Genomic DNA, 27,561 nt, shown 5'->3' with positions numbered 1-27,561 from the left:
GCATGATTCGTAGAAATATAATAGATATACGCATACGCCAGCCCGATATATATATATATATATATGTGTGTGTGTGTGTGTGTGTGTGTGTGTGTGTGTGTGTGTGTGTGTGTGTGTGTGTGTGTGTGTGTGTGTGTGTGTGCGTGTGTGCGCGCGTGTGTGTGTGTGTGTGTGTGTGTGTGTGTGTGTGTGTGTGTGTGTGTGTGTGTGTGTGTGTGTGTGTGTGTGTGTGTGTCGTCCTGTGTTGATGTAAGTCGGGCGATGACGTACTTGTTGCGAACACATGTCCAAACGGATGTCGGCCTGGGAACCTCGAGAAAACTGCTTCTGCAGTGGACTCGTGCACTGAGATTTAGGTGTACGTTAAAGAATCCCAGTAGGACAAACTTAACCCTTACCCTCCACTACCTCGGTGCCACGTATACATTGCTGTTTCTTTCCCCGGTGGAATATTGGCGCCGCTAAGTGTACCATGCACGATGTACATCTTCTCGCAGTTTCTACAACGGCGACGCGCCCTTCGTCGTGACCCAGGACCTGGAGTTGATCGAAGAGGTGTGCGTGCGCAACTTCTCGAATTTCACGGGACGAGGGGTGAGTACATAGGACGTCATCTTCCTATCAGAGCGTTATCAGAAGCGTTGGAGAGGTGGCCGCTCGGGAAGCTGCGTGAAATTGAGGGCCAAATTTGAGACAACTAGACTTAGTTTACTGGCTGCACGCTGATGGATTATTTTTTGCGTAGGCGTTATTGGGGCCGAGCTCCGCCACTGGAAAAGCTGGCGCCACCGTCGGCATGACGTGACATGAGGGATCACGTGGACACAGCGGCCGCGTCGGCTGCTTCGGAAGCGCCGAAGCGAGCTGAAAACGAAAGTTTAAAGTCCCACCTGCGCTGCGGTTCTGATTAAGTGGTGAGGCTTTCCCGCCTTGGGTGTCTGCTTGGCAACATTTGAAATCATTATAATGATAGGTAGTGGCTGCCTTTGGAGGCGTGCAGCATGGTAGGCTACTGCTCGGTGCCGCAGTGCCGGACGTACGCAACGGAGCCCGGTGTCAGCCTTATTCCCACGTAGCCGCAGGACAAGAAGCTGCGTGAAGTTTGGCTCGCGAAACGTTGGACCGGCAGAAAGCCATCGGCTACAACGCGAGTATGCAGCAAGCACAGACGCGAGGAATATTTATGCTACGGCCCCGGGACTGCAATGCTCGGTGAGTAGCAGAAAACGCGCACTGAGACGTTCGCCCACGCTCGCTGCCCAGCTAATGTCACGACACTTTGGTCTATGAATCTGCTAATGCTAAACACTGGCAAGATTACTGGAATGGAAAGGGAGCGGTAAGAAGCACATTAAACAAAGGCATGGCATACGGTCATGTTTGTGTTATGAATTTACGCGCTGGATTACGAAAAAGAAGCAGCGCGAAATCGCCCGCTGAGTGCATACAGTGCGACGCAACTTGAGAAATAATATTGAAATGTCCAAGAACTTAGAAGACAAAAAAAGGATTGAATCGTCGTTACGGCACATCACAGTTGCCGTAGGCGTCGAAGTCTCTATAACGAAATTATTTTCGAACAGTTCTGACAGCATCCACGCAACAATGGCTGCTAGTGCACTGTCAAATGCTGATATGCTGCGCCCTAAAGCTCAAGACACGGCGCGAATACACGCTCACAGCGAAAGCAAAGCATTGTGCGCGGACATACATGCATACGCGCAGTCGGTAGCTGCGAACTCGTGCGATTGCTGCATGGAGGCTTCATTCCGTTATGCTCCATTCGATTATACATACAGCCCACTATAAGAACATATTTCACATAGTTTACTCTCAGCGTTTGCCTACCTTTTACGTAAGAAGACGGTTTGGGAGACTCCATCGCGGCGACCGCGCGCAGTGGCGTTCACTGTACGTATTCGTTAAAGAGATAGCTTCTGTAAACGATTCTGTGCTTTCAGTTTGCCCAAGGTTATTATATCGACAGTCAAAAACTTCCCTCGTTTCGAGAGTACTTACATAAATGTCCAGGAGGGCTACCGCGTGGTGTTCTTATTGAATGGCGTAAGCAAAACTATGAGGAACGCGCCGCGTGATCCCTCGTACTACGCAAGGGAGGCGCTTCCGAGAGATAGAGACTCCGTAAGTCCTCGCCCCTAATAGCGTTCTGCCACTGCCGTTATGGCTGCTGCGCACGCGTGGAGTTGACAGACTCTTGGTGTGTGCCGCAACCATCCAGCAAGTTTACCGGGATGGCGTGTATACGAAACTGGCCAGCACGCACAGAATATCCGGGGCCCCACTTCCATGTCCAAAACGAAACAAGTCGTAGAAAAACTAACGCTAAATACTTTGGAGCCATCCAATAGATAGGAATCAAAACAGTTTAGCAACTTGGTGACGTCTTTCTTGAGTCTTACTAACATCAAAACAAACATCTGATCTCAAAAATAACGACAAAACGTTCCTAATACTTTGTCATCGGCGGGAGATGAGACGAGACTAAGCAAAATTAAAATAAATACAAGTTCTGGGAAATTCTCAAGCCAGATGTATATTTATGAAAGAGAAATTGGAAATCCATACCCTTTGTCAGACAAGTTCCAGGATTTATTTTTATTGCTTTTTCGGGACATTGTAGCACAATAAATCTGTTTGTTGTATCACTTGGTATTTTGCGGAGCGGACGCAAACTTGGAATGGTTTCCTTGGAAACTCAGTAGGTGGCAGAGCTGTGTTTAGCAACGCACCGGTGGTCCCATCAGCGCATATAGTTTGACCCTTGCACCAATGATATAAAATAAAATTAATTAAATTCTTGGCTTTTACATGCCAGAAACACGATTTGATTATGAGGCACGCCGCAGGGAAGGTGTCCGGATTAATTTGGATCATCTGGGGTTCATTAACGTACACCAAATGCATGGTACACGACTAGGGATCTAATGGGAACAAATTTGAAGAGAGTTAGCGTATTAAGTTCTGCGTTAGGCAAGAGAAAACACCCATAGGGATTACATGACCTAGCAAGTATATGGTGAATAAGCATCATTGACAAGCGTTGTCCTTGAGGGCTAAATGTTTTGGGAGTACAGGAGCTCCGAGCAAAGCAATCCTTCAATATTTGGCCGCCGCCTTAGCCGGCTTTACACCGGCGCCACAGCTTGTTCTCTCACGGGGCTGGCTGCCGGTTTCTACCTCCGCATCGGTCCGCCATCGGTTGGTGTAAAGTGGATTTCTAAATCACAGAAAATTATAGGCAGCAGCAACGAAAGCGTTCTGTCAGGCTTTCATACATAGCAGACCACTGATTTGTCGCAAACGAACCCATTACGAATCACCTGTAGTGTTTTCGTAATTCGTTAAAGCATCGTGTATTTCTTTGTTATATATAGAATGTCATATAGTGCTGTGTTCTTCGTAGGCCATGAATGTACCTTATGAAGAAATTGTTTGCAACCAAATTATGAAGTATTTAAATGTGCACCAAATTTTATATAGAGCTTTCCAATAAATGTTGATCATGTAGAACTTGTATTTGGCGTATTTGGCGTATGCTGATAACTTTAAAGCACCCCCTCCCTCTTGGTGCCATTTTTTCTCATACAAATCTAGTGCCAGTCGTCCGTCAGTGTGACAGGACGCTGCAAGCGCGGAATGTGCGAGGCAGTGACTGCACGAAAATTGTGTTACTCGGCGCATGATATCGGAAAATCTGGAAATTAACAGAGGTGTGTGTCGCGAGAGTTCACGCAACGGTTTAGGCAAGCAGAATCCGAATACAAAAATTGTCTTTCAAGCACTGACATACGAGCAGAAATAAGGAAACCAGACAACCCATGTATGCTTAACATTGTGGAAGGGCCGGAAGGGATTCCACCTTTCTGTTAAGCATCACTGCTGGATATGGCGGTGTCGGTACGGCCCTCGAACGAAGCTATAAGGCGCCTAATGGCGAGCTTACGGTTCAGCTCCCTCCAAGCAAGTGAACCGACGACCGCACAAATCCAAGACATTGCTGATCTCATTTTTTTTTCTATCCTAGAAGCTTGGCGCACCATGAAATCTGCCTGAAGGTCAAACATAAACCAAACACCTACACTGGGATACTGAAACGCTTGTGGCAAGCATTTTCGAACTCGAGGGCGTTGGGCCCTGTGACGTAGAACATCCGGTGCCGGCATGGCGCGTCCAGCACGACTACTCTTTCGACAAGAATCATGTCGAAGCACGCATACCCAACCACGCAGGCCCTCCATGTAGCGCAAGGAAATTACTGAACTAATTTAATTTCTCAAGGCAAAATACGTCAAAGAAATCGTAAGTGCAACTTACACATAATCTATAGACATGATAGCATTGGTAGGTAATTTGAATATACAAGAAAACATAATTCTGTTACGAGGAAACTCAAAGCACACACCACTTTTCCAGCGCTCCTACCATTCGTAGAGCCGCCACAACCTCCGACATTTGCGCACGCCGGTGCGCGCAAATCTCAAAGGCCATAAAGCGGCGCACCCGGTTCCTTTGAACACCTCCAGATGGCACTCGCCTTCACCGCATCGCCGCCACGCAATAGGCCGCGTTTCTACCAGAAAGCTCGCCTTCGTGCATAGCATTCGCCGCTACTGCTTCCCGGTAAACATTACGGTTGCATAACCTGTAGCTGCCGGGTAGCGTGAGATGCAGTCAGGAATCTTTGGATGCTATCGCGTTCCACTCTTAAAGGCGAAGCTTAAGCGTCCTCCAAAGTTTGAAAGAAATATTTATTACACTGTAAACGGAAATAACTCCGAGGTGGGAGTATACTGCTTGTCCTCTAGTGACCCCCCGGTTCGGAGTTTTTTTTGCTCCGTATGATCGGAGTAGAATTTTTACTCCGTACGAGCGGAATGTTTGCGTGGAATTATGGGAGTTTTTTTCTGTCTTTTCTTTATTTTTTGTTTTGCTATTGACGGAGTTTTTTCGAGGTGCAACGGGAGTATAAAAAGAGCCATCGCGTGAGTTTGCGCGAACATGTCCACATGCAGAGGCTGCTGGTCAAATTTCGAAATATGCACACGACACCGCGTCGAATTCGACGGAACAAGTCACTGAAAGCACATATATCATGACATACATAAACATTTCAGAAACGCCCAATGCAGAAATTTGAAAGACATCACACGTACACGCGATACTCAAGAAGCAACGGTGCCAGTATATATAGCCACAATATTGTGTGCCTCGAAACCGCCTAGGGAGCAGCTGTGCTGTTTTCAGAATTACGACTCACATGCTCGTTCATACGAGATCTGTCTCTCTGAAATTAACAGAATACCTTAATCAACACAAAACTGTTAATTAAAAATAGTGAGAGAAAAAAGTTAATGGCATAATTTTTCAAAATTATCATGCCATTCTGTGAGTGCTGAAGCGACTTCGCACACTGCCGGCGTTCGCGGCCAAAAAGTAGTGCGTTAGTTACAGTAAGCAAGAAAAATGTAAGTGCATGTGTTACATGGCAAAATTTAATTTTTGCGATATAGTGGTAGCGTAGCAAGAAATTATTACGTTTGAGCATGACCTGCAGCAGCCGACATAACACCGAGAAATGCGCAGTCATACATTTTATACACCGCACTACTTGCTCTGCGTCCGAGCAATCTGCCTCGGTTGCGAAAAGGAGCTACATCGCTGATCTGTCGAGTGAATCCCTAAACTCGGAGCCAGCAGGCATGCATCTAAATCAGTGTCTCGGATAGAGCGTAATGTTAATGCAATATCGGAAGCAACGACGTGACCAAAACATATATGCGCGATAACAATTCGATTCACATCGCTCAATAAGAAGCTTTATTTTCAGTACGCATACTTATGTCCTACCGTTTTTCTTCGGGCGAGGATATCCGTTCACAGATACACAAAAACAGTTGCTTGCACTCCGGTCTTTCTCACTGGCAACACAGCACCGCAACAAACTTGGGTTACACCATTCATGCGCGACTAGCACGGATGTAGTCGCTCGAACAGTGGCCACTGCAACAGTTGCCATTGCTACGCGGTCCTTTCAAACACTACACTGGACGTTGTCAGCATGTACTCAAAAGGACATAGAAGTCGCATTTCACGTACTGAAGAACACAAGACAGGGTGACACAGCACGAAAACACAGCCAGGACGTGAGCCGACATCACGAGCCAGTGAGCAGCTTCGAGGTATACCTAAGCCTTTTTCCGCACTTGAAAACGTGGTTCTTGCAATCATCGTTGTCAGCAAAGCGATCACAGCTAATGTACTCGATGCTGAGATACAGTGTGCTTCAGGCATGCCTATAACACTTTCTGGAAGGAAATACGGGAAACAAATTGACGAAACGCTGTCACGGAACGACACTTCACAGACGTAAACAAACCGTCAGCCATGAGCACTGCATGCCCGCTCCGCCGAACGCGCCCGGTCGCTCGCGAGGCGCACAGCCTCATGGGAAGTGCCACGTGACCAACCTGTATCGGCGGAGGGGAGTTTTTTAAAACTCCCTGTCGGAGTTTCAAGGGAGAACAAAATTTTTAAGCGGAGTAAAATCGCGTCATGTCGCCTTAATACTCCCGCAGCTAGCCAGCGGAGTGAAACGAGGGGATGGCGCTGTTTTGCTCCCATACATCGGAATAAATACTTGAGGAGGGGAGGTTTTAGGGCACATCACCTCTTAAAAACTCCCAGGTGGGTTTATTTTCGTTTACAGTGTACATTGTGGGAATTTTCATGCCAAAACCACGATCTGACTATGAGGCGCACCGTATTGGGGGACTCCGGATCAATTTTGTCCACTTGCGGTTCTTTAACGTGCACCTAAATCTACGCAGCGCAGTGCTCTACGCCGGACAGCTCGCGATGTGTATGAGAGGCTGAAGCAGCGTGGTACGCAGTTGCAGGCGACATCGCCTTCAGTTCGTGCTGAAAATCACACCTACCATTTAACAAAGTGGGAAAAAAGAACGCCGCTGTACGAAAAAGGTCGACAATATACGTCTGTATTAAGAGAAATATAACGCACGGAAAAGCGAGCGAAATGTCTTTCACATGCTAGATAAATGAGGTAGCTGCGTCAGCGCAACTTCCGTCAGAATTTCTAACAAGAAATCGGCAAAGGAAATTGACTGCACGAGTCGGTGAAATCTTGGCGAGCGTGCGCAATGTGTAGTGACGAGTGGCCTTCTTCAAATTTCTCTTTTTTTATCTCCAAGTTTTTGTCGTAGTTTCAGGCCTTTCTATGCCTGGAATAACTTTTCTGTAAAATAATTCGTGGTGCGTGTGCGGCTCTTTAATCACGGTTAGTACTGCCCACATTTGACGGTATGAATTGTCGGGTAACCCCTTTTTCAATAATTTTAATGAAATTATGGGGTTTTACGTGCCAAAACCACTTTCTGATTATAAGGCATGCCGTAGTGGAGGACTCCGGAAATTTCGACCTCCTGGGGTTCTTTAACGTGCTCCTGAATCTAAGCACACGGGTGTGTTGAATTTTAAGGCGAAAGCCTTAGCTCATACGACGAAAAATCCGATATGCGGTGTTGCGTCGTTCGGGGTTATGGCACTGAAATAGTCGAACCCTAGACCTTTGGTGGGAGTCGAACTGACTACCTGTAGTGATAATTAAGGCGAATTTAATTAAGACCCACGTCCTATGGCGCGAGTGGAATCTACGACCTTTTGTGGTAAATAGGGCGAATCAGGCCATCAATTTCTTTCATAAGTAAGCTTGAAGCCCAGGCGAAGAAGAAGCATCAGTACAATCAGTGGTGTTAACTAAGGCAAAGTCAATTAAGATAGAATAAGTTAAGGCACTCTAACCCACGACCTTTGGTGGGAGTGAAACCCATTTGGAAATATGGGCGTACCGGCCACATCTCCAAGCTGGATTCCAATTGCCATCGCGAAGGTCGAGAGCAGAATCCTCGACCTTTGGTGGGAGTCGAACCCATTTGGGCGAACCGGCGATATCTCCAAGTTGGATTCCAATTGACAGTGTGAAGGTCAAGAGTCAAACCTACAACCTCTGGCGGGAGTCAAACCCTCGAACTTTGCTGGGAGTCGAGCCAACTTGGAGATATGGGCGAACGGGGCATGTCTCCAAGTTAGATTTCGATTGACAGTGTGAAGGTCGAGTCAAACCTACAACCTCTGGCGGGAGTCAAACCCTCGAACTTTGCTGGGAGTCGAGCCCACTTGGAGATATGGGCGAACCAGGCATGTCTCCAATTTAGATTTGAATGGACAGTGTGAAGGTCAAGAGTCAAACCTACAACCTCTGGCGGGAGTCAAACCCTCGAACTTTGCTGGGAGTCGAGCCAACTTGGAGATATGGGCGAACGGGGCATGTCTCCAAGTTAGATTTCGATTGACAGTGTGAAGGTCGAGTCAAACCTACAACCTCTGGCGGGAGTCAAACCCTCGAACTTTGCTGGGAGTCGAGCCCACTTGGAGATATGGGCGAAACGGGCATGTCTCCAAGTTAGATTTGAATGGACAGTGTGAAGGTCAAGAGTCAAACCTACAAGCTCTGGCGGGAGTCAAACCCTCGAACTTTGCTGGGAGTCGAGCCAGCTTGGAGATATGGGCGAACGGGGCATGTCTCCAAGTTAGATTTCGATTAACAGTGTGAAGGTCGAGTCAAACCTACAACCTCTGGCGGGAGTCAAACCCTCGAACTTTGCTGGGAGTCGAGCCCACTTGGAGATATGGGCGAACCGGGCATGTCTCCAAGTTAGATTTGAATGGACAGTGTGAAGGTCAAGAGTCAAACCTACAACCTCTGGCGGGAGTCAAACCCTCGAACTTTGCTGGGAGTCGAGCCAACTTGGAGATATGGGCGAACGGGGCATGTCTCCAAGTTAGATTTCGATTGACAGTGTGAAGGTCGAGTCAAACCTACAACCTCTGGCGGGAGTCAAACCCTCGAACTTTGCTGGGAGTCGAGCCCACTTGGAGATATGGGCGAACCGGGCATGTCTCCAACTTAGATTTGAATGGACAGTGTGAAGGTCAAGAGTCAAACCTACAACCTCTGGCGGGAGTCAAACCCTCGAACTTTGCTGGGAGTCGAGCCAGCTTGAAGATATGGGCGAACGGGGCATGTCTCCAAGTTAGATTTCGATTGACAGTGTGAAGGTCGAGTCAAACCTACAACCTCTGGCGGGAGTCAAACCTTCGAACTTTGTAGGGAGACGAGCCCATATCGAGATATGGACGAGCCGGGCATGACTCCAAGTTAGATTTCGATTGACAGTGTGAAGGTCGAGTCAAACCTACAACCTCTGGCGGGAGTCAAACCCTCGAACTCTGCTGGGAGTCGAGCCCACTTGGAGATATGGGCGAACCGGGCATGTCTCCAAGTTAGATTTGAATGGACAGTGTGAAGGTCAAGAGTCAAACCTACAACCTCTGGCGGGAGTCAAACCCTCGAACTTTGCTGGGAGTCGAGCCAACTTGGAGATATGGGCGAACGGGGCATGTCTCCAAGATAGATTTCGATTGACAGTGTGAAGGTCAAAAGTTAAACCTACAGCCTCTGGCGGGAGTCAAACCCTCGAACTTTGTTGGGAGTCGAGCCCACTTGGACATATGGGCGAGCCGGCCATGTCTCCAAGTTAGATTTCAGTTACAGTGTGAAGGTCAAGAGTCACATCTACAACCTCTGGCGGGAGTCAAACTTTCAAACTTTGTTGGGAGTCGAGCCCACTTGGAGATATCGGCGAGCCGGCCATGTCTCCAAGTTAGATTTCAATTGACAGTGTGAAGGTCAAGAGTCAAACCTACAGCCTATGGCAGGAGTAAAACCCTCGAACTTTGTTGGGAGTCGAGCCATCTTGGAGATATGGGCGAACCGGGCATGTCACCAAGTTAGATTTAAATTGGCAGTCTCAAGGTCAAGAGTCGAACCCACAAGCTCAGGAGAAAGAACCAGGGAGAAAACAAAAGGAAGTGACAACGCATTAGAATGAAAATGTCAAGAAGTAATGTAATGAATGTCTCGTGAGCGGGCAGCTTTCACCTTTGTCCTCCTTAGCATACGGAAAAGTGACTGCTAGCTTTTTTTTCGCTCTTGCGTGGTGTGATTGTTCTTTTACGCTTACATCTGCATGGGTGGTGTGACGGAGGTCGCATTGAAGGCAACCTACAAGTAGTCAAAAATGAAAATAAAAAAAAATTCTGAAGAAAATAATATTCCGGCCGTACCCCCCTCACAATGAACGTCTACGCTAATTCGATTAGCATCAAAGCAATGCAGGGACACACTCTATGCCACCAATGAAGCGCGCCATGCATGCGGCGTGCCTGCAGCCTGCCTCCTCTTTCTCGTGCATCCCTCTGGACACGATCCTAGGGCTCTAGTGGCGCCGCCGCCAAATCCACACATGGCGCGTGTCAATACGCATATATGACACGGATTCAATTCCGCCCAGCTGCGGTAAAACATGAAAGGATTTAGTTTGTCAATGAAGGGTTTCCCGTACCCAGTCGCACGCACCCAGTGACCCAAGTTGGTCCTGAAAGGAAAGCGGTTACATCCATCCAGGTACAGGAAATTGCGCCAGGTATCCGAAGAACGCTAATCACGTTTAAAAAAAAGCCAGCATCTCAGTGATGACCAAGAGGCCGTCGGGTAATGAATATTGATGCCTGTCTCCAAGAGATCACACGTATATAGGTACATTTGATCAAAGTTCTCTTGTCTTTCTTCCTTCCTTTCTTTTTGTCATTGCCAGCTGACAATGATGATTGAAAAACTCCATCCGGTTCTGGGTGAGTCCACTATAAGCATCGAAGGCTCAAAGTGGAGGAGCATCCGAAACGCCATGGCCTGCAGTCTCAGCGCAGCAAAGTTAAAAATGGTAGGTATACGCACTAAACGACCCTCACAGCGTGCGATATCGTGCCTGCCGAAATGCATGACAAGCTTCTCTGTAGGCGGGGTTAAAACGTGAAACCTACTGACTATTACCCGCGTGCACACACTGAAATAAGCACAAATAGAAAGCATTAATCATGCTGTGTGGGCCGAAGTCCTGCACTAGTCGTCGTCGTCGTCATTGTAATCAGCATCATAATCATCATCATCAGTATTACATCATCATTATGATCAACATCTGTTAAGTCCACTGCCGGATGACGGTGAGAAGGATCAGCAGCACAGAAGAGTTCGATATTAAGCAGCAATCATACGAAGCCGGCAGATCAGAAACAAAGCTCAGCCTGAGAAAATGAGAAAGATCGACTCGTTTAGCTTTGTGTCTGGCCTTCTACTCTGCGCAGAGGAAATGATTAAGTGGAATGAAATGGAAAGCTTCCAATGACGCTATTGTACTCATCAGGGAAATGAGCTGTTTTATTTATAGGTTGAGGATGCAGAACGAATTATGGATTATATTTAATTTAGGCATAAGGCTCATATCCTTAATAAATGAAAAAGGAGAAATGAAAGTGGAAGAAAAACTATTTTACCGCAGGTGGGAAGTGAATCCCACACCTCCGCAGGAAGTTGTGGCTTCGGTTCTCGGCCTACGCGTACAGCAACGTCTGAATGCATCATATACCATGCTGTCCCACTACGTATGACGCTTATCGTTCGTGTTCCCACAGATAATGCCGCTAATGGAAGAATACATCGCCGGCCTGCTGAAGTCTCTGGAGGAACCGGCCAGATTGGGCGACGAGGTGAACATGCGGCAGACATACGAGCAGCTGTCCGCGGACTTCCTAGCGCGGGTCTTGTTCGGCGTTGACGAGCGATTCGAGACAAGGCCCGACCACTCGATCGCCATCATTGCCAGTGAATCCTGCAGCAGGATAATGACCGGTCCACTGCACATGACTGCGCGTGAGTCGCAAATGTTCCACCGATTCTCCTATGTATGCGGTTGAAAATATTGCCAATGCTTTTCCGCGGGCGACAACGGCGAACCTCAGCCTAAAGCCAACAATTTGAAAAGGCGATTTCACCATGGAAGCAAGTGATTTGTCCCCTTCTAACTCCCTCCCCATAAAGGGCGAGGAGCCCAAGCGAGTGGGAAAGAGTGAAATGGTGGCTGGATGAGGGAAGTGTTGGTGTTCGAAAGGAGCTCCTTCTCAACGTTTTAATAAATGAGCTTTGAAATACTGTGAGCTCCATCGTGGAGCTGCACCGCGGTAGATACTACTTGGACTCCGCAAACGTAGGTCGAGTGCAGTGACAAGTGTTTGGAGCTAGGAGTGAGCAAATTATTTATTGCAGGGCTTCTCTAACTCTCGGGTCTCGGGGAACCCCTACCTGCCTTTACAAAGTGCCGCGGAAACTCTTTGTAGTGCTGTACTTTCTGTAAGGAACGCAGGCACCAGCGTTTACGCTGTAACGTTCGACGGGTGATGTATAAATAGCCAACGCGATTGACCCGCCGGTCAAATTTCTACGATCGATGCATGTGCCCGCAGCTGTCGTTGCGCATGAGCGTCACCTGTTTTGGTGGGCTCAAGTTCGCCCAATAAACAGCTATGTGATTCGCGGTTGTGCCACTGTTTCCTTCGCTGTCACGGCAACGTCAGGAACAGATATGACAAGTTCATTTCGCAAAAGTGGCACAGCTGCTCGGCCAACCTTTTGGGGGGCTAGATAAGTCTCTGAGACTGCACGGTGGCAGCCAATAAGAAGTCGAAGCCCCATTAGTCTTGTCGAACATGCTGAGAGAGCACTAATTGGGTGGTGTGTTAAAAATCAAGTACATTCATAGAAGGCTTCTCTAGTCTTCTTTACGCCATGGTGCTCCGCGGACTAGTGAACGGTTATGTTTGTGCTTAAAATGGCTCGAAACATCGCAAGAGGTACTTTAGTTTTGCTCTTCAAGCTAGTCCAAGCATATAAGAGAAATACTATTATTGTTTCACGTACAAGTACAAAAACGACGTGGATATTTTAGCTCTTTAAGAGGTCACACGCCAGCCAACTGGAGTGCCTAGGTTCTGGGCTAGGCAGCAGAACTCCACTCTCCTGGGGAGAGTATCCCCTACGCACTTCAATTGGCACTGTTAAAGTACTGTTTCGTGGTTTCAATGCGAAGTTTTTCCTACCTGACATATTTCTCACACGGATTATGTAGGACTGTATCTTAAGCCGTTTGACTGTATTTTCTGCTATGACAGAGGGAAAACTGTTTTGAATGCGCTCTTCGTTTTTAAGCGTATTGTAATCCTATCTATCGTACTGTGTTTCCATCTCTTTTGTAACCACATATTTATATACACGTGTTTGCGTCTGTTTATGCTGCGGCATTTCCGCTCTGTTATGCTCTTTCTCCCCTATCTTTTTACCACGAACAGCTTGAGTTTGTATCTACGAAATAGTACTTTGTGCCATATGTGTCAGCGCAAATTTGTGCCTTATGTGAGAGGTCAGCACTTGCTGTTGACGTGCTTGACTTTACTTTTATTTTCGCGTTTGCCATGTAGTTGTTCAATGCTATTGAACTGCATCTAGAGGAACCAGCCTTGGTCAAACTGTTCCTAAGCAGATTTTCCTGACTGCTTCTTTCTGTCTTGGAGATTAAATAAAGATTGATTTGATTTGACATAATATGGAAAAAAGTTGTAATGAAAGGATGAGTTTTGAGAACAACTGGCGAGAATGCTAGTTGGCGTCATTGCGAGAACAGTGTGCCGTATCGTCGAATGAAAGCTGCTGCATTATATGAAACATCTCACTGCCTTAAATGACTTGGCTCTCAATCTGAAGAGGAAGCTTTTGCTCCAGATTTCTTACTTTAAATCCATGTTGATGGATAAATAGTGTTTTTTCGGCAACCAAAGAACCGATCCCGACGAAGTTTGTTGCATTGAAGAAAAATTTAAAAACTCGTAACTATAGGAAGCGATTGCAATTTCGGAAGCCAATTTTTCAAAAAACATTCGTGAAAATTGCAAAATTTCAATAATTCTAAGAATGAAGTTGACAAAGCTGTAATTATGTAATGAAGACATGATATAATTTTAAAACTGCTTCTAATAGCACATCTAAAGGATGTGAAAGTGATGTATTATGCGCAGCTCTGATGTGTACCGCTAATTTGTGTATAGGACTTTTGCAAAACACTTCTAAAAACTGTAACGTTTCCACGTAAGCTATATATTTTGCATAAAGTCTGTCCGCATGAGATGCTCTAACAAATACAAGATACAGAACGGCGGTACTTGTTTTTGGTGCAGAGTCACAAAATTGTAAACTTAGTGATTAATTTTCTCACTATTGTTCGGCTGTTTTTCTAAAAACTTCCCAATCAGAGTGAAATAAAAACAGTTTCCTAGCTTGCTAGCGTTTAACTTTCTCCCTAAAGAAGAAAAGAAATCAGATCGGTCCATCGCTTCTTTCATGAAAGCATTTTTACAATTTGTATGTATTTCAGTAGAGAAATTAGAGTTTGCCCCGAGCTAAAGCTTCCTCTTAACCATAAAACTTTCCATTGAAGTGATTACTGTGATCATATTCGTTAACTATAGGCTATATATGACACGCAGTCGTACTAAAAGCACTGAAAAGCGCTTTTTCTGAGCGGCTGTTGTGGAGAATAGAAAGAGTAGTAGAATGATAATTCATTAAAAGATTCGTGCCTCACTCTTCCTTTCACGTTTTTCTGTGGTGCCTACATTTGACTACAGCAGCTCACCAAACCTATATGTGCTCGACAGACGTTTCGCAGGCAGCACCCGTCATACATGGGCGCTTACAATGTTCACACCGAATAGCAAGTTTGCTGTACCGCATAAAAATGCAGCTTCTGCCGTAACTCATCAAGAAAGGGGAATCTTCATATTTTCGTGCAAATCTTCACAAAATATCGCACAAATGTTTGTACACTGAATTGGTGGGCGATTATTAAAACAAAATACGTCGACATACATATGGGGAACCTCTGCGTTGCAAGACCAGGATAGTTTCCATAGCTTCCAATATCTAAGCCCCACAATTTCATGATTCGCACGGTTTCGACTAACGTCGAAATGCACTTCAATCGGGATTGCAGGAAACCGCTGAAACATCTCTCAGGAAGCCTGGATCGCGCGCACTTGGTTCCTTTAGCGCACGAAGCCGCCGAGCGCGCGGAGCAGCTGAGCGAGCCAGAGCAAGCGGCATTCTGTTCATTACGTCACTCGCGAGAGGGCGCCACTCCGACTTCTCGTCGCCAGTAGACACGCGGACATTTTCGCCCAAATAAATAAAATGTATGGTTCGCTCTGTGATGCGCTGGCAGTGAACTTATGCATAACTGTATCTATATATTTTTCATCTTACAGAGATCAGCACAGAGGTGCCATTGCTGTTATTCTTTTTTTCCTTATTTGTGCAGAGAGCACCACGAGCTTCGGACGCTTGATGAAGCCGCTGTGCTTGATTTCTCTTGCAACTGAAGGCTTCGGCAAGGTGTCTAGGAAAATGGCTAAGATAATTGAGGGTAGAAAATGTGACCCTTCGGTGAGTGGCACGTGTTTTAATAATAAGCCAGACAGCATCTTGCGAGCTCTGCGCATTTGTTTCTTTCTTCTTTTTTTCTTTACTATGAAATCGGGCACCTCTAGCATGGTGTTTGGTACGGGGAGACATATCAAAACTCGTAGGTCTACTGCCCATGATTCTCCTGACCATTCTTTTAAGCTTTTTGAGCGAATGAGGCCACCGCTTTCAACATTCATCACTTGCTGTTATCATCACTAACTTTTAAAAAATCCTTCTATTTCATGTTTCTGGATAATACGAGTCCAAAAATAACTAACTAACTAAGTAAACAAAAATGTAAATACACAATGAAAGAAAAAATCAAATCGTAGAAACTCTGCTAGTTTGTTTCTTCTTGTTTATGCTTTTTCTGCATCCTAAATCTTTTACTTGTGGACGCCGTGACTCAAGGGGATATACATTTGTGGACGCGGCCTTTTTTTGCCATTTCTGCGCAGTGGTAGCAAGGAATAGAGCATAAACATTAAGCTTAGGGTAAACTGAACCATATCCTAACCTAAATTACTTCCATTTTACTTCTATGTGGTATGTATCGTTGCAGAATACCGCTTTGGTGAAGGCACCATCGTGTATTACGTGACATTTGACGTGGGGCATGTGGGTAGCAACCTCAGAATATTTTTGTTTTCTTTCTTGAAATGTTTGCGGCCAACAAATAACTTGTGCGTGTAATTTGAGCACGAGATTCAATCCTATTTGTGAAGAAACCTAGCATTACTGCCTTTACAATATTCAAATATTTATTCACGCTGTAATTATGATGACTCCTCATAATATGCACGAAGAGTCATTCTAGCACTTTGATTTGCTTTCAATGGAGTGTCAAGCACCCTGGCATAAACTGTTTCACACATGTACCGACAGTCGATCGTTATTCATGACTGAAGAGGATATGGCAACATCCAAATCTCTGAAATCAGTGATATGGATTTTTCGAAAAGCTCTTCTCATAAACCAGCGAAATGCTTCTTTCATAAAGAGTGCGCTCTTTATAAAAGGAGCCTCGTTAAGCGTAAAAAGACGGAACCATGAAAAATTGATGGCGACGCCGCACCTAAGTTCTCGCACAAGGATCCCATGACGTCATGGATTTTGACGCCAGCCATCCATCGGAGTAAACCACAGTTGCTGTTTAGCACATATGACGTTCTCAATGACAGTAGAGGGATTCGCGCAATACTTTTTTGACATTATAAGAAGGTTTACAGCAATGTCTGATTCATTCTTCAGTGTGTTTGGCTTTTTATGTCGTCAATGCACAGGTCGCGACTGTTTTCGTAACACTCACTTTTTTGTTTGCTTTGTTTATTTCATGCATCCCTTAATGGCTCGATTAATGTTCCTGTTAATGCGCCTTGAGAGGTTTGATGACGGTCGCTGTATTGTAGAAGCTGCAGCGTGCGCAATCTCTGCCATGCTGACCAATACACGTCAGCCTCTACAACGCCGCGCAACGCCACGTACTAGCGAGTGTGGTCGGATACATAGGTCAGCGTACCTTGTCTAGTTAGTTGACGGGTGGAACGAGGCGTTCGCCGTACGGCTCCTTGTTTATGCTTCCTTTTCTGTGCCGCGCAGTGTCGAAGACCTGATATTCTGCAAAATCTGCTCGATGCGGAGTACGTTGAGAGCAAAGCACTTACGAATGGTGCCAAGGTGAAAAACGGTGAGTTCTGTATTTCGCTGAAAACTTAAAGTGCAGCACAAAGCGTACGTCTACAGAAAACGAACACGATCAGAAACTGGATAAAATAAGAGAAAAGGGAGGTTTAGTCAAGTGTGAACTTTGCTTGCAGACGACTTGACTTTGTCGGTGCCTCGACCATGGAAAATTCCCTTCAGGCATTGTGCCTGATTTGTACTGGTAAAAGGACGTTTTGGCAGTAAACTGCACGAAGAACAGACACCGATGCAGACGAGGACGGCGTAATTGCAGACAAGAACGCAGCTGTGGGAGCAACATAAGAGGAAGGAGAATCAATGGACGGCACCAAGCCGCTCAAACGGCTCGTTGCCATGGCAATTGAGCCAACGTACCCTAAAATTTGTTTATCAAATAAGAAATTGAAGTTTCTGACCATACGTAGCACAATATAATTCTGTAACTTACGTAGAGGCGCCATACAATGTTGGTTTAGCTTTCTGTATTTTTTGTGTGCCTGGCTGTGTATGTGCGTGTGTGTGCGTGCATGTAGTGTTTATGTTCAGTACACTGCATATTCAATCCACGTGTACAATTTCGAATATATTTCTTTGAAACGAAAAGAGAGAAAGGTAGACTAGACTGACGAGGCTACTGTCATACATATTTGTGGTCGTGTTGAGAAAATGGGAGTATTTTTCTAGCGGGCTTTCTTGTCCAAATCACCATGAGTAACCATGCAATGGTTCTAATATTTGTTATTTTTGATTTCCTTAATAACTTTCCCTGTGGTTTGGGCATTATTAATATAATGTGAGCAAAACTTAGGGGGGGGGGGGGGGGGGGCTTCGATGGCGCTCTATGGTTGCAAAAGAAACATGTTGTGGATTATTTCACATTATCCAAAACGTTACTGAAGGATGCACTCGGCGAATCTCGCAGCAATTCTTTTCTTTCTTTTCTTATTTTGACGGACACTTGCGAAAGCAGCCGCTTTGCAGAACGAACTCTAATAACATGTGTTTCACATCATTTGGCACAAAGGTATTATTTTGTGCACTTCAGACTCGTCATTCTCTTTCAACTGATTTACCTTTGTTTTTCTCTTTGTCCTTTTTCCCCCGCTAGGACGACTGAGAAGCAGGCCACTTACCAACGTAGAAGTAGTTAGCTGTGCGGCCACGCTGTTCGTCGCAGGGTAAGATGACACGCACAGTTTGGCCTTGCATCTCACACTACAGTCAGTTCATGCTTACGCATCATGTGTCAGTTCAAGTGACACGTGAAGTAACTCAAGATAAAACATGAACTGCACGTACATTTGGCATTGAGCTATTTCGCATGTCCCGTGGCATTTCCATCAGACGCGCTTTCCGCTAAAGCATGCAGACACAGCTGCTGTCAAAGCGGTCTCTGCGCCGCGATCATAGAATATATTTTTTTACCTTATTATGTGCGAAATCTGTTGGAAAGAGCAAACGTAATTAAAGCAGTAAAAAATATTCACAACCTCATTTTGGTAACTCTACACTTACTCGAATCATAGTGTGCTAAAACTGGTAGTTGAAGTCACTGCACCTATCAACAGTGGAAACGTCCCCTAACACACCCTACATGATACTATGGTAGCATTGCGTACCCGTCAGGAGCTCCATCCGACGGCACATTCGGTATGTCGGACATTGTGCCACACTGTGGCCCCGCAAGGGTCGCTTTCTTCCACCACTTCCAAAACGCGAATCCTTTGTTCGACTTGCGCATTAGGGCTAGCACTTCATCAAGGAACGACTAGGGAATGCTTTTCAATTTAGCATAGATCTTGACTACGTCAGCTGCGACAGCTGCGACAGCTCCTCCCACGTAGTCGGGATTTGTTTCTGTGCTTAGAAGTTCTCATTATCGAGTGGTATGATGATGTCTTAGAGTTTGTTTCAGAAGGCAAAATACTGAGTTTTCTTACCGTGTATAACATGCTACAACAACCTTCACCCGACCACAACACGAAAAGAGGTGTTTTCTGGAGGGCTAGAACTAGCACAGACAATTCCGCCAGAAATACATTGGTATGAAATTCGGCAGCCGAAACAAACAGAAAATATCAATCCAGACACGAAGACAACATTCCTGCTTTCGATCTCAATGTATAGCACTCAGCTTCTCTGGTCGCCTAGTAGTTTGGTTCAGAACCCACATACACATAATATTTTTTAGAACGAGAAACAAACTTTATTAAAAGTGAGAGGATTGATCTAGTTGGGGCCCTTAGTCCAGGGCCTCAATGGCTGCCGCCACCGCTCCTGCTCGTCGTATCAGGGCCAGCCAGACCTGAGGCTCGGAGCGACGGAGGATCGCCTCCCACTGCGCATATGTTGGTTGGGGGCAATTTAGAACAGGAATATCTGACGGTAGTTTTTGGCACTCAATCGTGACGTGGAACGTCGTCGGTCGTGCACCAAATCTGAGCAGGTGGTGGGGTATAAGCTTGGGGATAACTTGTTAAGAAGGAAGAGGTTGGGATACGAGTTGGTTTGAAGCCGTCTCACAGAGGCTGCTTCAATCTGGGAGAAGGATTTGGGTGGAGGATGATATCGCAAGCGGCCTAGTCTGTAAAAGTCCAGAGTATCACAGTATGCGTTGGGTAAATTCAAATCAAATCAAATCAAATCAGACTTTATTTCAAATACATTTTTGACAGATCTTGTTTGCTGGTCAATCTAAGCACATCGTGCTTGTTGTGGAAGGCTTTAGCTGGGTTGGTCGCCTGACTGCCAGGGGCCCGGCAGGTTAGCTCTCGGGCAGCTGCATGAGCGCGACTATTGCAAGACAGTGAGGCGTGACAAGCTGTCCAAATCAGCCTGATGCGTGGTGTTGTGAAATCTGGAGTTGCGAGGAGCTTCGTGTTCTGGTGTGAGCGTTATTAGCTTCCTGTGGTATATGACCCTTGAGGTAGGCGCGAAACGTCAACGAGACCCTCTTTGATCTGAAGAACGTCGGGGCGAAATCCAAGATGTGTGTGGGAGCAGAAGTTTTGCATCTCCAAGAAAGGTTGGGGCTGTCTTTAGATTACATACTTTGGCCATAAATTATGGACAGCGAGTGGTTTTCCGGGCTTCAGGATGAAAGTGATTTTGGCACGTCACCATTCTAGAAGAAAAGTACCGGTGTGTCAGTGCTGATTGTACATAGCGCAGAGCGTTTCCAGGTCCTCATCCGGGTGATTCCGCAGTAGAGTGTATCCTATCCTGTGATCACCGGGTGCCGTGTTCCTGTGAATGTGTGCGAGTGTGGCTTTAATTTAATGGACAGGTATGTCAGTGCCCAGTGGGTCACGTTCTTGTGTATATGGATAGTCCGGATAGATTGGTTGAGAGCCACGCTAGAGCCACATTTTTTTAAGGTTCTTTAGGAGGTGGTCTCCATCTCCTCCCTACTGGCGGAGGAGTATTTGAAGCTGCCTATTGTTATGGAATTCCGTGTCTGTCGGATCTATTAGTGACCAAAGGATGGCGCAGGTACTCGCGGTGCCCAGCGTACCACTTAGCTTCCCGCAAAAGGTATGCCAGTTAGCACTGGTCAGCTGGTCCGCGTATTCCTGGGCTGCCCTCGTGATTTGGGACAATCTGATGCGCAATTTCCGATTCAGTTTTTGCCGCTTCCTTCGTTTCGAAAGACCTCGGCTCACGTCCCGCAGATGTAGGAGGCGCGGGTCGACCTCGGGGGAGTCAACTTTCTTTAGGTCGTTGCATAAATTACTGCGCCAACTAACATAATCTTGGGGCTTTCATCTCCTGTGGCTCGATCCCTACGGATCTTGCGGAGTTTGGACCAATGTGCAATGCAAGTTTTCTTTTCGGGACGTTTGTAACTTGTGTGAATGATGCGAATTATGAGAATGCGGTGATCGCTACCCAGAGTCTCGCCAGTGTATAGCTACTCACCCTGTTCCCCTCTCGTGAAAGTGAGATCCGTGCAAGTGTTCCTCGACACTGATTCCCTGGCGACAAGGCTGGGTATGATCTGTTATTAAGGTGAGTCAATGATTATGTGTGAGGTTCCGAAGTCGGATTCCCTTTGGTGATACCGTTAGGCCTCTTTTGTGGCATTGAAGTCACCTTACACTACCGACTGTGGGTCCATCTTGATGAGCTCCATAAGTCGGTCCCCCCGAGCACGAGGTGCACCTTTAGGATGCATAACTAGTTTGTCGTGAGTCCGCGGGGACGATCTCGATGATTTTACGAGGAATGTTTGACGTTAGAATAGTATGCGTATAGGTGAGTCTCCTGGAAACGAGCGCGCGCACTCTCGCCTCGTCCAAGCCCCTTAGGGTCTCGTAGCCACTGATAAGAGCAAGTGCGGTGCCCGCCTCTTGAAGAAGCATGATGCTCGGTGGTTGTGACACTGCGCCAACGTGCTGTAGCAGCCAGCCTCGTTTAGATCGGTACCCCGTGTAGTTCCATTGCCCCAGCGCCAGTCCCGCCGTTCTGTTTTGCATTTGCATTGAAGAAGACATCATTCTGCAGTTGGACTGGGCGAACGTATGGGCCAGCGTTCTCGCTTGTCGTTAGTGACGGCGCTGAGGTTGGTGTAGCGCGTGCGACTAGTGACGATGAGGAGGAGGAGGATGATTTCGAGGGAAGGAGTTGTGCTGTGAACTCTCGCACGCTCTACTTGAGTTCGTTGGTAATTACATGTAGCATCGCTTTCAGCACCGTGGTTTGGAAGTCGATGAAGGCAGCTGGGATCATATCCTTGACCTCTGTGAAAATGAGTTCTGGTATCTCCTGTATAGCACGCTGTAATTCTCGTTAAAACTCTTGCTGGAGGTCGTAGTCCATTGCCGTTGTGGGCTGGGAGGGCTCTCAGCGCGAGGCGCTTGTGGTAGGGACTGTGTTTGTGGTAGGAACTGAGGTGTGGGTGAGGGAGATTTGCAAAGTGAAGGTGGCGGGCCCTCCACCCAACTTACCCCTTTAGGTCCGACTGGCCCTCCGGACGCTGCTGATGGTAGCTGTTGCGGTAATGGTGGCGGCTTCTTGGCCAGTGGTGGTGCTGACAGTGTTGGTGACGACGGTGGTGATGAGAATGTAGCGCACTATTACGGGAAGACGAAGAAGATGTTAGTGGTCCCCGCTCGCGGTTCTTCAAACGATCGTCAGGGGCTAGGCTCTGGGTTCGCAACCGCGATCGGCTTGGTCGCTCTCTGAATTGGGCGGGACGATGGTGCTGTTGCCGTTTTCGGTTCTCGAGTTGCCGACGCACTCGTTTCTTGTAGGGTGGCTTTCGTGCCCGGCTCGGAAAACTGGGATCGGTGGTTGGGTGATTCCATTTGCAGGACAGGCACCGGGGCTGGTATTGGTGAGGCTCGGTGTTGGATGGGTTTTAAGTCCCACGTGTGGTGCTTGTCGTGGGGCAGACGTCCGTAAGGTGGCCCACTGTGAAGCAGATGCTGCAGACTTGGACCTTCGGGGTGTTTATGAAGCATCTGTACTCGGCCCCACAATACTTCAAGTAGCACGGCACCTTGAGGCAGCAAATGTAATTAATGATGGCCATGGCTGTTCGCCAGATAATGCGAGCATGGACGATTTCCACCCCAGGTGCCAGTAGGTGGTCTAAAAGCTGAGTTGGTGTAGTCCCTGCGTTGGGTACCACTACGATTCCTTTGCAGGAATTATCGGGGGAGGCGATGTATGTTGAGATAGGGTAACGATTCCGGTCAAGTGTAAGCGATGCCATCTTGTCAAGGCTGGTCGCTATTCTTTCGATTGGGGTGCTGATAAGGGCGATGTTTGGAGCGGGTTGAACGCGTATGTGAAGTTCTTCGACCTCTTGTCCCTTGAGGACCGCCTCGATGTCGACTTCCCGAGTCAGAGAGTGTCGAGGCCACTGACCGAACGTGGGACCGCTTCTTTGGGCAGAGAATGACTTTAATATCACCAATGTGTAGAGGTGAGGGCCCCTGGAGTAGTCGAGGTGAGATTTGCTTGAAATGCTGCGTCTCTTGGCGGCAGGCTGCTGGCTCAGCGTCGGCGCGGCTGCCCCGCCGGCGGCGGATGGTGAGCTATGTTCTATCCACCGGGTCTTCTGAATATCCATCTGTTGCTAGATCGCTGCCGTTGGTGGCTTCCACCTCCATGCTCAAGGGGTACTCGCGGCGTTGGAAAAGGTCGGTATACCCTGGAAGCCAAGCCTGACTTGGCTGAGGCTTAGCTGGAGCACGGCCTGCACGGTGGCTCAGAGACACCGCGAGCGTCCCTGCTGTGCCTGTGGTGATCTTGACGTCGCCGAGGAAGGTCGCGGGAAGCGTCTGTTGTCGAGGTAGGAATAGGACGAGGAAAACTGCGTGAGACATTCTAGCGTCTGCCGGTAAAGCAAGAGCTCCAAACCCCACGTCTGCGCCCTGTAATAGCTAAGCTTTTATTTAGAGCGAAGCTTCCTATTAACACCCAAGGTTTCGCGGGGCGGCTCGGTGCTCGCTTTCTTGACGAGATAATCGGGGCTATCCCAAATACAGTATAACAGCATAGTAGTTTATTGCATGCTAATGTGCGGTCGCGTCGGTCGTGTGACTGGGGGTCTCACCATTCATGTGGTAGCGTGACAGTGGGTTGAGCGGACGGGAGAGCGTCGTCAAGGCCGAGATAGAAAAACGTGCATGCTTGTAAAAGTGTGAAGTTTGCATTTACTTCGTGGTTCCGAAGCGTATTCTCACTGAGGAGAAATTGGAAACCAAGAGGAAGCGTCTTGCCAAGCAGGCACGTATTCAATATGCTGCAAAACGCTGTTAATAACAGGGACAGCTACTTGCGTGGGGTTAGAAGTAAAAATGTTATTTATTAAAGGCAAAACAAGACATCCGCCTAAACGTAGCTAATTGCTAAAAAGGAAACCCATACAGGTCCCTCGAAAGAAAAGACTCACAGCTGAAGAAAAATTCGTCCTGGTCCGGGACTCGAACCCAGAACCACCGCCTTTCCGATGCAGCCGCTCTATTTAAGCTATAACCACGCGGCTAGCAGATGGCAGGGTGAAGTCGAATTTATCAACAACTCTATGCAAGTGCTACAAAGGAAACCCATACGGGTTCCTCGAAAGTAAAGCCTCGCAATTGAAGAAAAAGTCGTCCTGGTCCGGGACTCCGGGACCAAGGGAATCCGGGTCCAGGAATCCGGGACACGTGGCTCAGTTGCGCTAGCTGCTCTATGTGGGGCGTAGGCCGCTACTTGCAGACAAAACAATGAACTTTCGAAAGTATCAAGCGAAAGGCGAGTGTAAGGGTGCAAAGGTTCTGCGGAGACCACAGAGCTAGGTATGCGACGCGTACCGAAGCTGCGAATCAGGAGGCGAAGCGACAGGTAGACGAGATACGTGCGGCCGAAGAACAACGGCGCGGCAAGCGAACTCCCGCTGAATAGTGCGCCGATACCAAACGGGTCCGATTGGAGGACCACCACTTGCAGGACGCAAGGCGCGCACTTTACGAAGCAGTTTGTCGAAGACGAATTAGCTGCGACGTGTCGCCTATGCGGCCACGTCTCTGGCTCGGATCGTACGTCGTCAGGGTGTCGCGGCCTGCGCGTGGCGCGGTTCTTGAGTAAGCGTTTCTCTGGGAGGATATAATTTCTTTCGGACTTTGCTCCATGCGTAGAGCTCTGAGTAATGCTTCATATCGACTTAGATAATCATCGAGGATGGTTTCGGTCCTATTTTATCTTCTTTATTTCGTGTGAATGAGTCCTGGCGCGTATTCGGCGCTTAAAGGAAGAGGACATGAAAACTAAAGGCTAAATCGGCAGATTGCCCCAGCGCGCACCGATGCGATTGACCGATTTCGCCATATACTTTTCGCGCCGTGCGATGCGCTCGCTTGTCTCCACTTTGTACTCGTCGGCGTTCCCACCCTTAGTACTGCAATTTATAGGAAACGCAAAATGGTGAGCGTGCTTAACGTCACAGATACAAATAATTTATTTTATCCCCTTCAGTCACGAAATACGTACGACTGTCGATAAACGTGTGAAATTTACATAATTTTATGTGAAGGTACTGGAGACTCAATAGAAAGCAAGTCAAGGTGGGATGAGAGTGACTATGTGCAATTTATAGACAGCCACCATAATTACATAGTAATTAAATATTCATTTATTGCAGAGTCAGTCCCGCCACGTTGCTTCATTAAAATATTCGATCACCCGCTCGAATTACATGCAGAGGTTAACTATTGGGCACAAGCATTGCAACAAGAGAAAAACACCTTTCGAAATTACTACCGAAACACCCCACTTAAACGTCCCGTAAAACACGGTATTGCCTTAACCAAAGCGGTCGTCTGAAGCAATAACTTTTGCTCAGAAGTGAAATGGGTGTATTTTAGGAAAGCAGAATGTTCAATTTACTCAAAGCTTAATGTTCGTTGTCTATTCCTTGCAACCACGGCACAGTAATGGCAAAAGTGAAAGTGAAAGTTTATTTTCTTTTCAACGAAAAGAGGGCGCCAAGACAAAAGGCAAGAGCCTGAAAAGGTCCTGGTCACCCGTAAAAGAGCTGGCATTGTGCACGAGCACTTCACAACAAATTCACAATGAGTTTTTCAAGCGTTGTAAAAAGCATGACGCAGTAAGTTAGCATGCATGAAATTTGTACTAGAAAAGAATAAACCGCATACACAACTTATCGTATGAGCGGTATAAAGATACATAATTTTTTACTAACATAAAAATGTCAGTACTAAAATACAGAAAGAATATCACAAAGCTTATAACATGTGCGTTAGAGAAAAACATTTGAAAGGTCGCGAAATAAATACAAATAAATACAAAGTCTGTCGACTAAATAAATATCTCATTCCGGTTGTTCCAATAGGTATTTTTAAAGTGTAGATTTAAAACGTTTTTGTGGAAGGTAGTATTCAGTTTAAAGGGCATCTGATTTCTTACCGTAAGAATTTGGTACCTTAGTGTTTGCTTGCCATAACTGGTGCGTGTGACTGCAACAAGCTTACGTTTCGTCCGAAAAGCATATCGGCTGCTGGAATTACCTGGACAAGAAAAGAACAATTTATGATGATGGATGTACTTAAGTACACAGAAATTATATACTTCTTTTACTTGCCACATTTCTGAAATAGCGGTGACATAGGTAAATCTGAAGGTCTGCCATGAAATCCCTCAATAGAGCGCAAAGCGCGTTTCTGAATTGAAATTTGTTTAAAGTAATTGCTGGACGTCGTAGTTCCCCAAACAAGGATAGAGTGTGATAACCTTAAGTACAAAAGTATGTAATACATGGATATCTTTAACCAGGGGGGCAACGAACGGGATATCTTATACAAACAACCGACTGTTTTACTTAGATCAGACATTAATTTGGTGGTGTGAAAATTCTAAGAAAGATTCTCATTGAACCAAACACCAAGAAATTTCTGGTCTGAAACTCTCTTTAATTCAATATGCTCGTCGAAAATTTTTACAGTGTTACCTTCTACTGTATTAATAGGGTGAAAAATGATGTAGTTTGTCTTTGATAAATTAAGGCTTAGCCTGTTGGCTAATAACCAGTTAAGTAGCTTTCTTAAATATGCATTTGCCGTAGCCTCCATTTGGGACAACGAGTGGATAAAAAACATATATTTGTATCATCAGCGTACATGACCAGATTAGGCGATTCGGATATGTTAGCGATATCATTTATGTATACTAAAACAATAACGGTCCCAGTATTGATCCTTGAGGAGCACCATGCTGAATTGCCAATTTCTCAGAGGGTACGCCATTAACTTAAACATACTGCGATGTGCTATTTAAATAGCTCTCTAGCAAGTCAGATGCAATACAACGTATGCCGTGGCTGTTAAGCTTAGGTTATGGCGTTTTACGTGCCAAAACCACTTTCTGATTATGAGGCACGCCGTAGTGGAGGACTCCGGAAATTTCGACCACCTGGGGATCTTTAACGTGCACCTAAATCTAAGTACACGAGGGTCATTGTATTTTGCCCCCATTGAGATGCGGTCGCCGTGGCCGGGATTCGATCCCGCGACCTCGTGCTCAGCAGCCCAACACCAGTGATACTGAGCAACCACGGCGGATAACTGTTAAGCTTGCGTAGCAGGGTGTTGTGATGAACGCAATCGAATGCCTTTCGGAAATCTAAGAAATGACCAGGAGTGCACTGTTTCATTTCGATATTCTTAACAATTTTTTTCCTTTACTGTTAACAGCGCCTGCTCTGTTGATTTGTTTTTTCAGAAATTCATACTGCGAGGTAGTAATAACATTGAACTTATGAAAAGCATTTTCGATACGAGTATTAATGACACCTTCAAAGACTTTTGATAAAACGGGTAGAACACCTCGAACTGAAATGGGTCTATAATTAGATATGTAATTATTTC

General features: G+C 46.5%; 1 protein-coding gene across 1 annotated transcript in view; it reads left to right on the top strand.

Annotated features, from left to right (window-relative positions):
- Positions 1-27,561, top strand: part of LOC135910767 (thromboxane-A synthase-like) — a 64,864-nt gene that overhangs the window by 14,801 nt on the left and 22,502 nt on the right. Inside the window, exons 4-9 of the mRNA XM_065442855.2 lie at positions 498-594; positions 10,755-10,880; positions 11,629-11,866; positions 15,360-15,484; positions 17,105-17,192; positions 18,297-18,366. Of these exons, the coding sequence (XP_065298927.2) occupies positions 498-594; positions 10,755-10,880; positions 11,629-11,866; positions 15,360-15,484; positions 17,105-17,192; positions 18,297-18,366 (744 nt within the window). The remainder of the gene's footprint in view (positions 1-497; positions 595-10,754; positions 10,881-11,628; positions 11,867-15,359; positions 15,485-17,104; positions 17,193-18,296; positions 18,367-27,561) is intronic.

Source organism: Dermacentor albipictus, chromosome 5, assembly GCF_038994185.2.
Source record: "Dermacentor albipictus isolate Rhodes 1998 colony chromosome 5, USDA_Dalb.pri_finalv2, whole genome shotgun sequence".
Classification (NCBI taxonomy): Eukaryota; Metazoa; Arthropoda; class Arachnida; order Ixodida; family Ixodidae; genus Dermacentor; species Dermacentor albipictus.
Note: the sequence above shows the minus strand (reverse complement) of the source record. Positions and strands in the feature narration are given on the sequence as shown.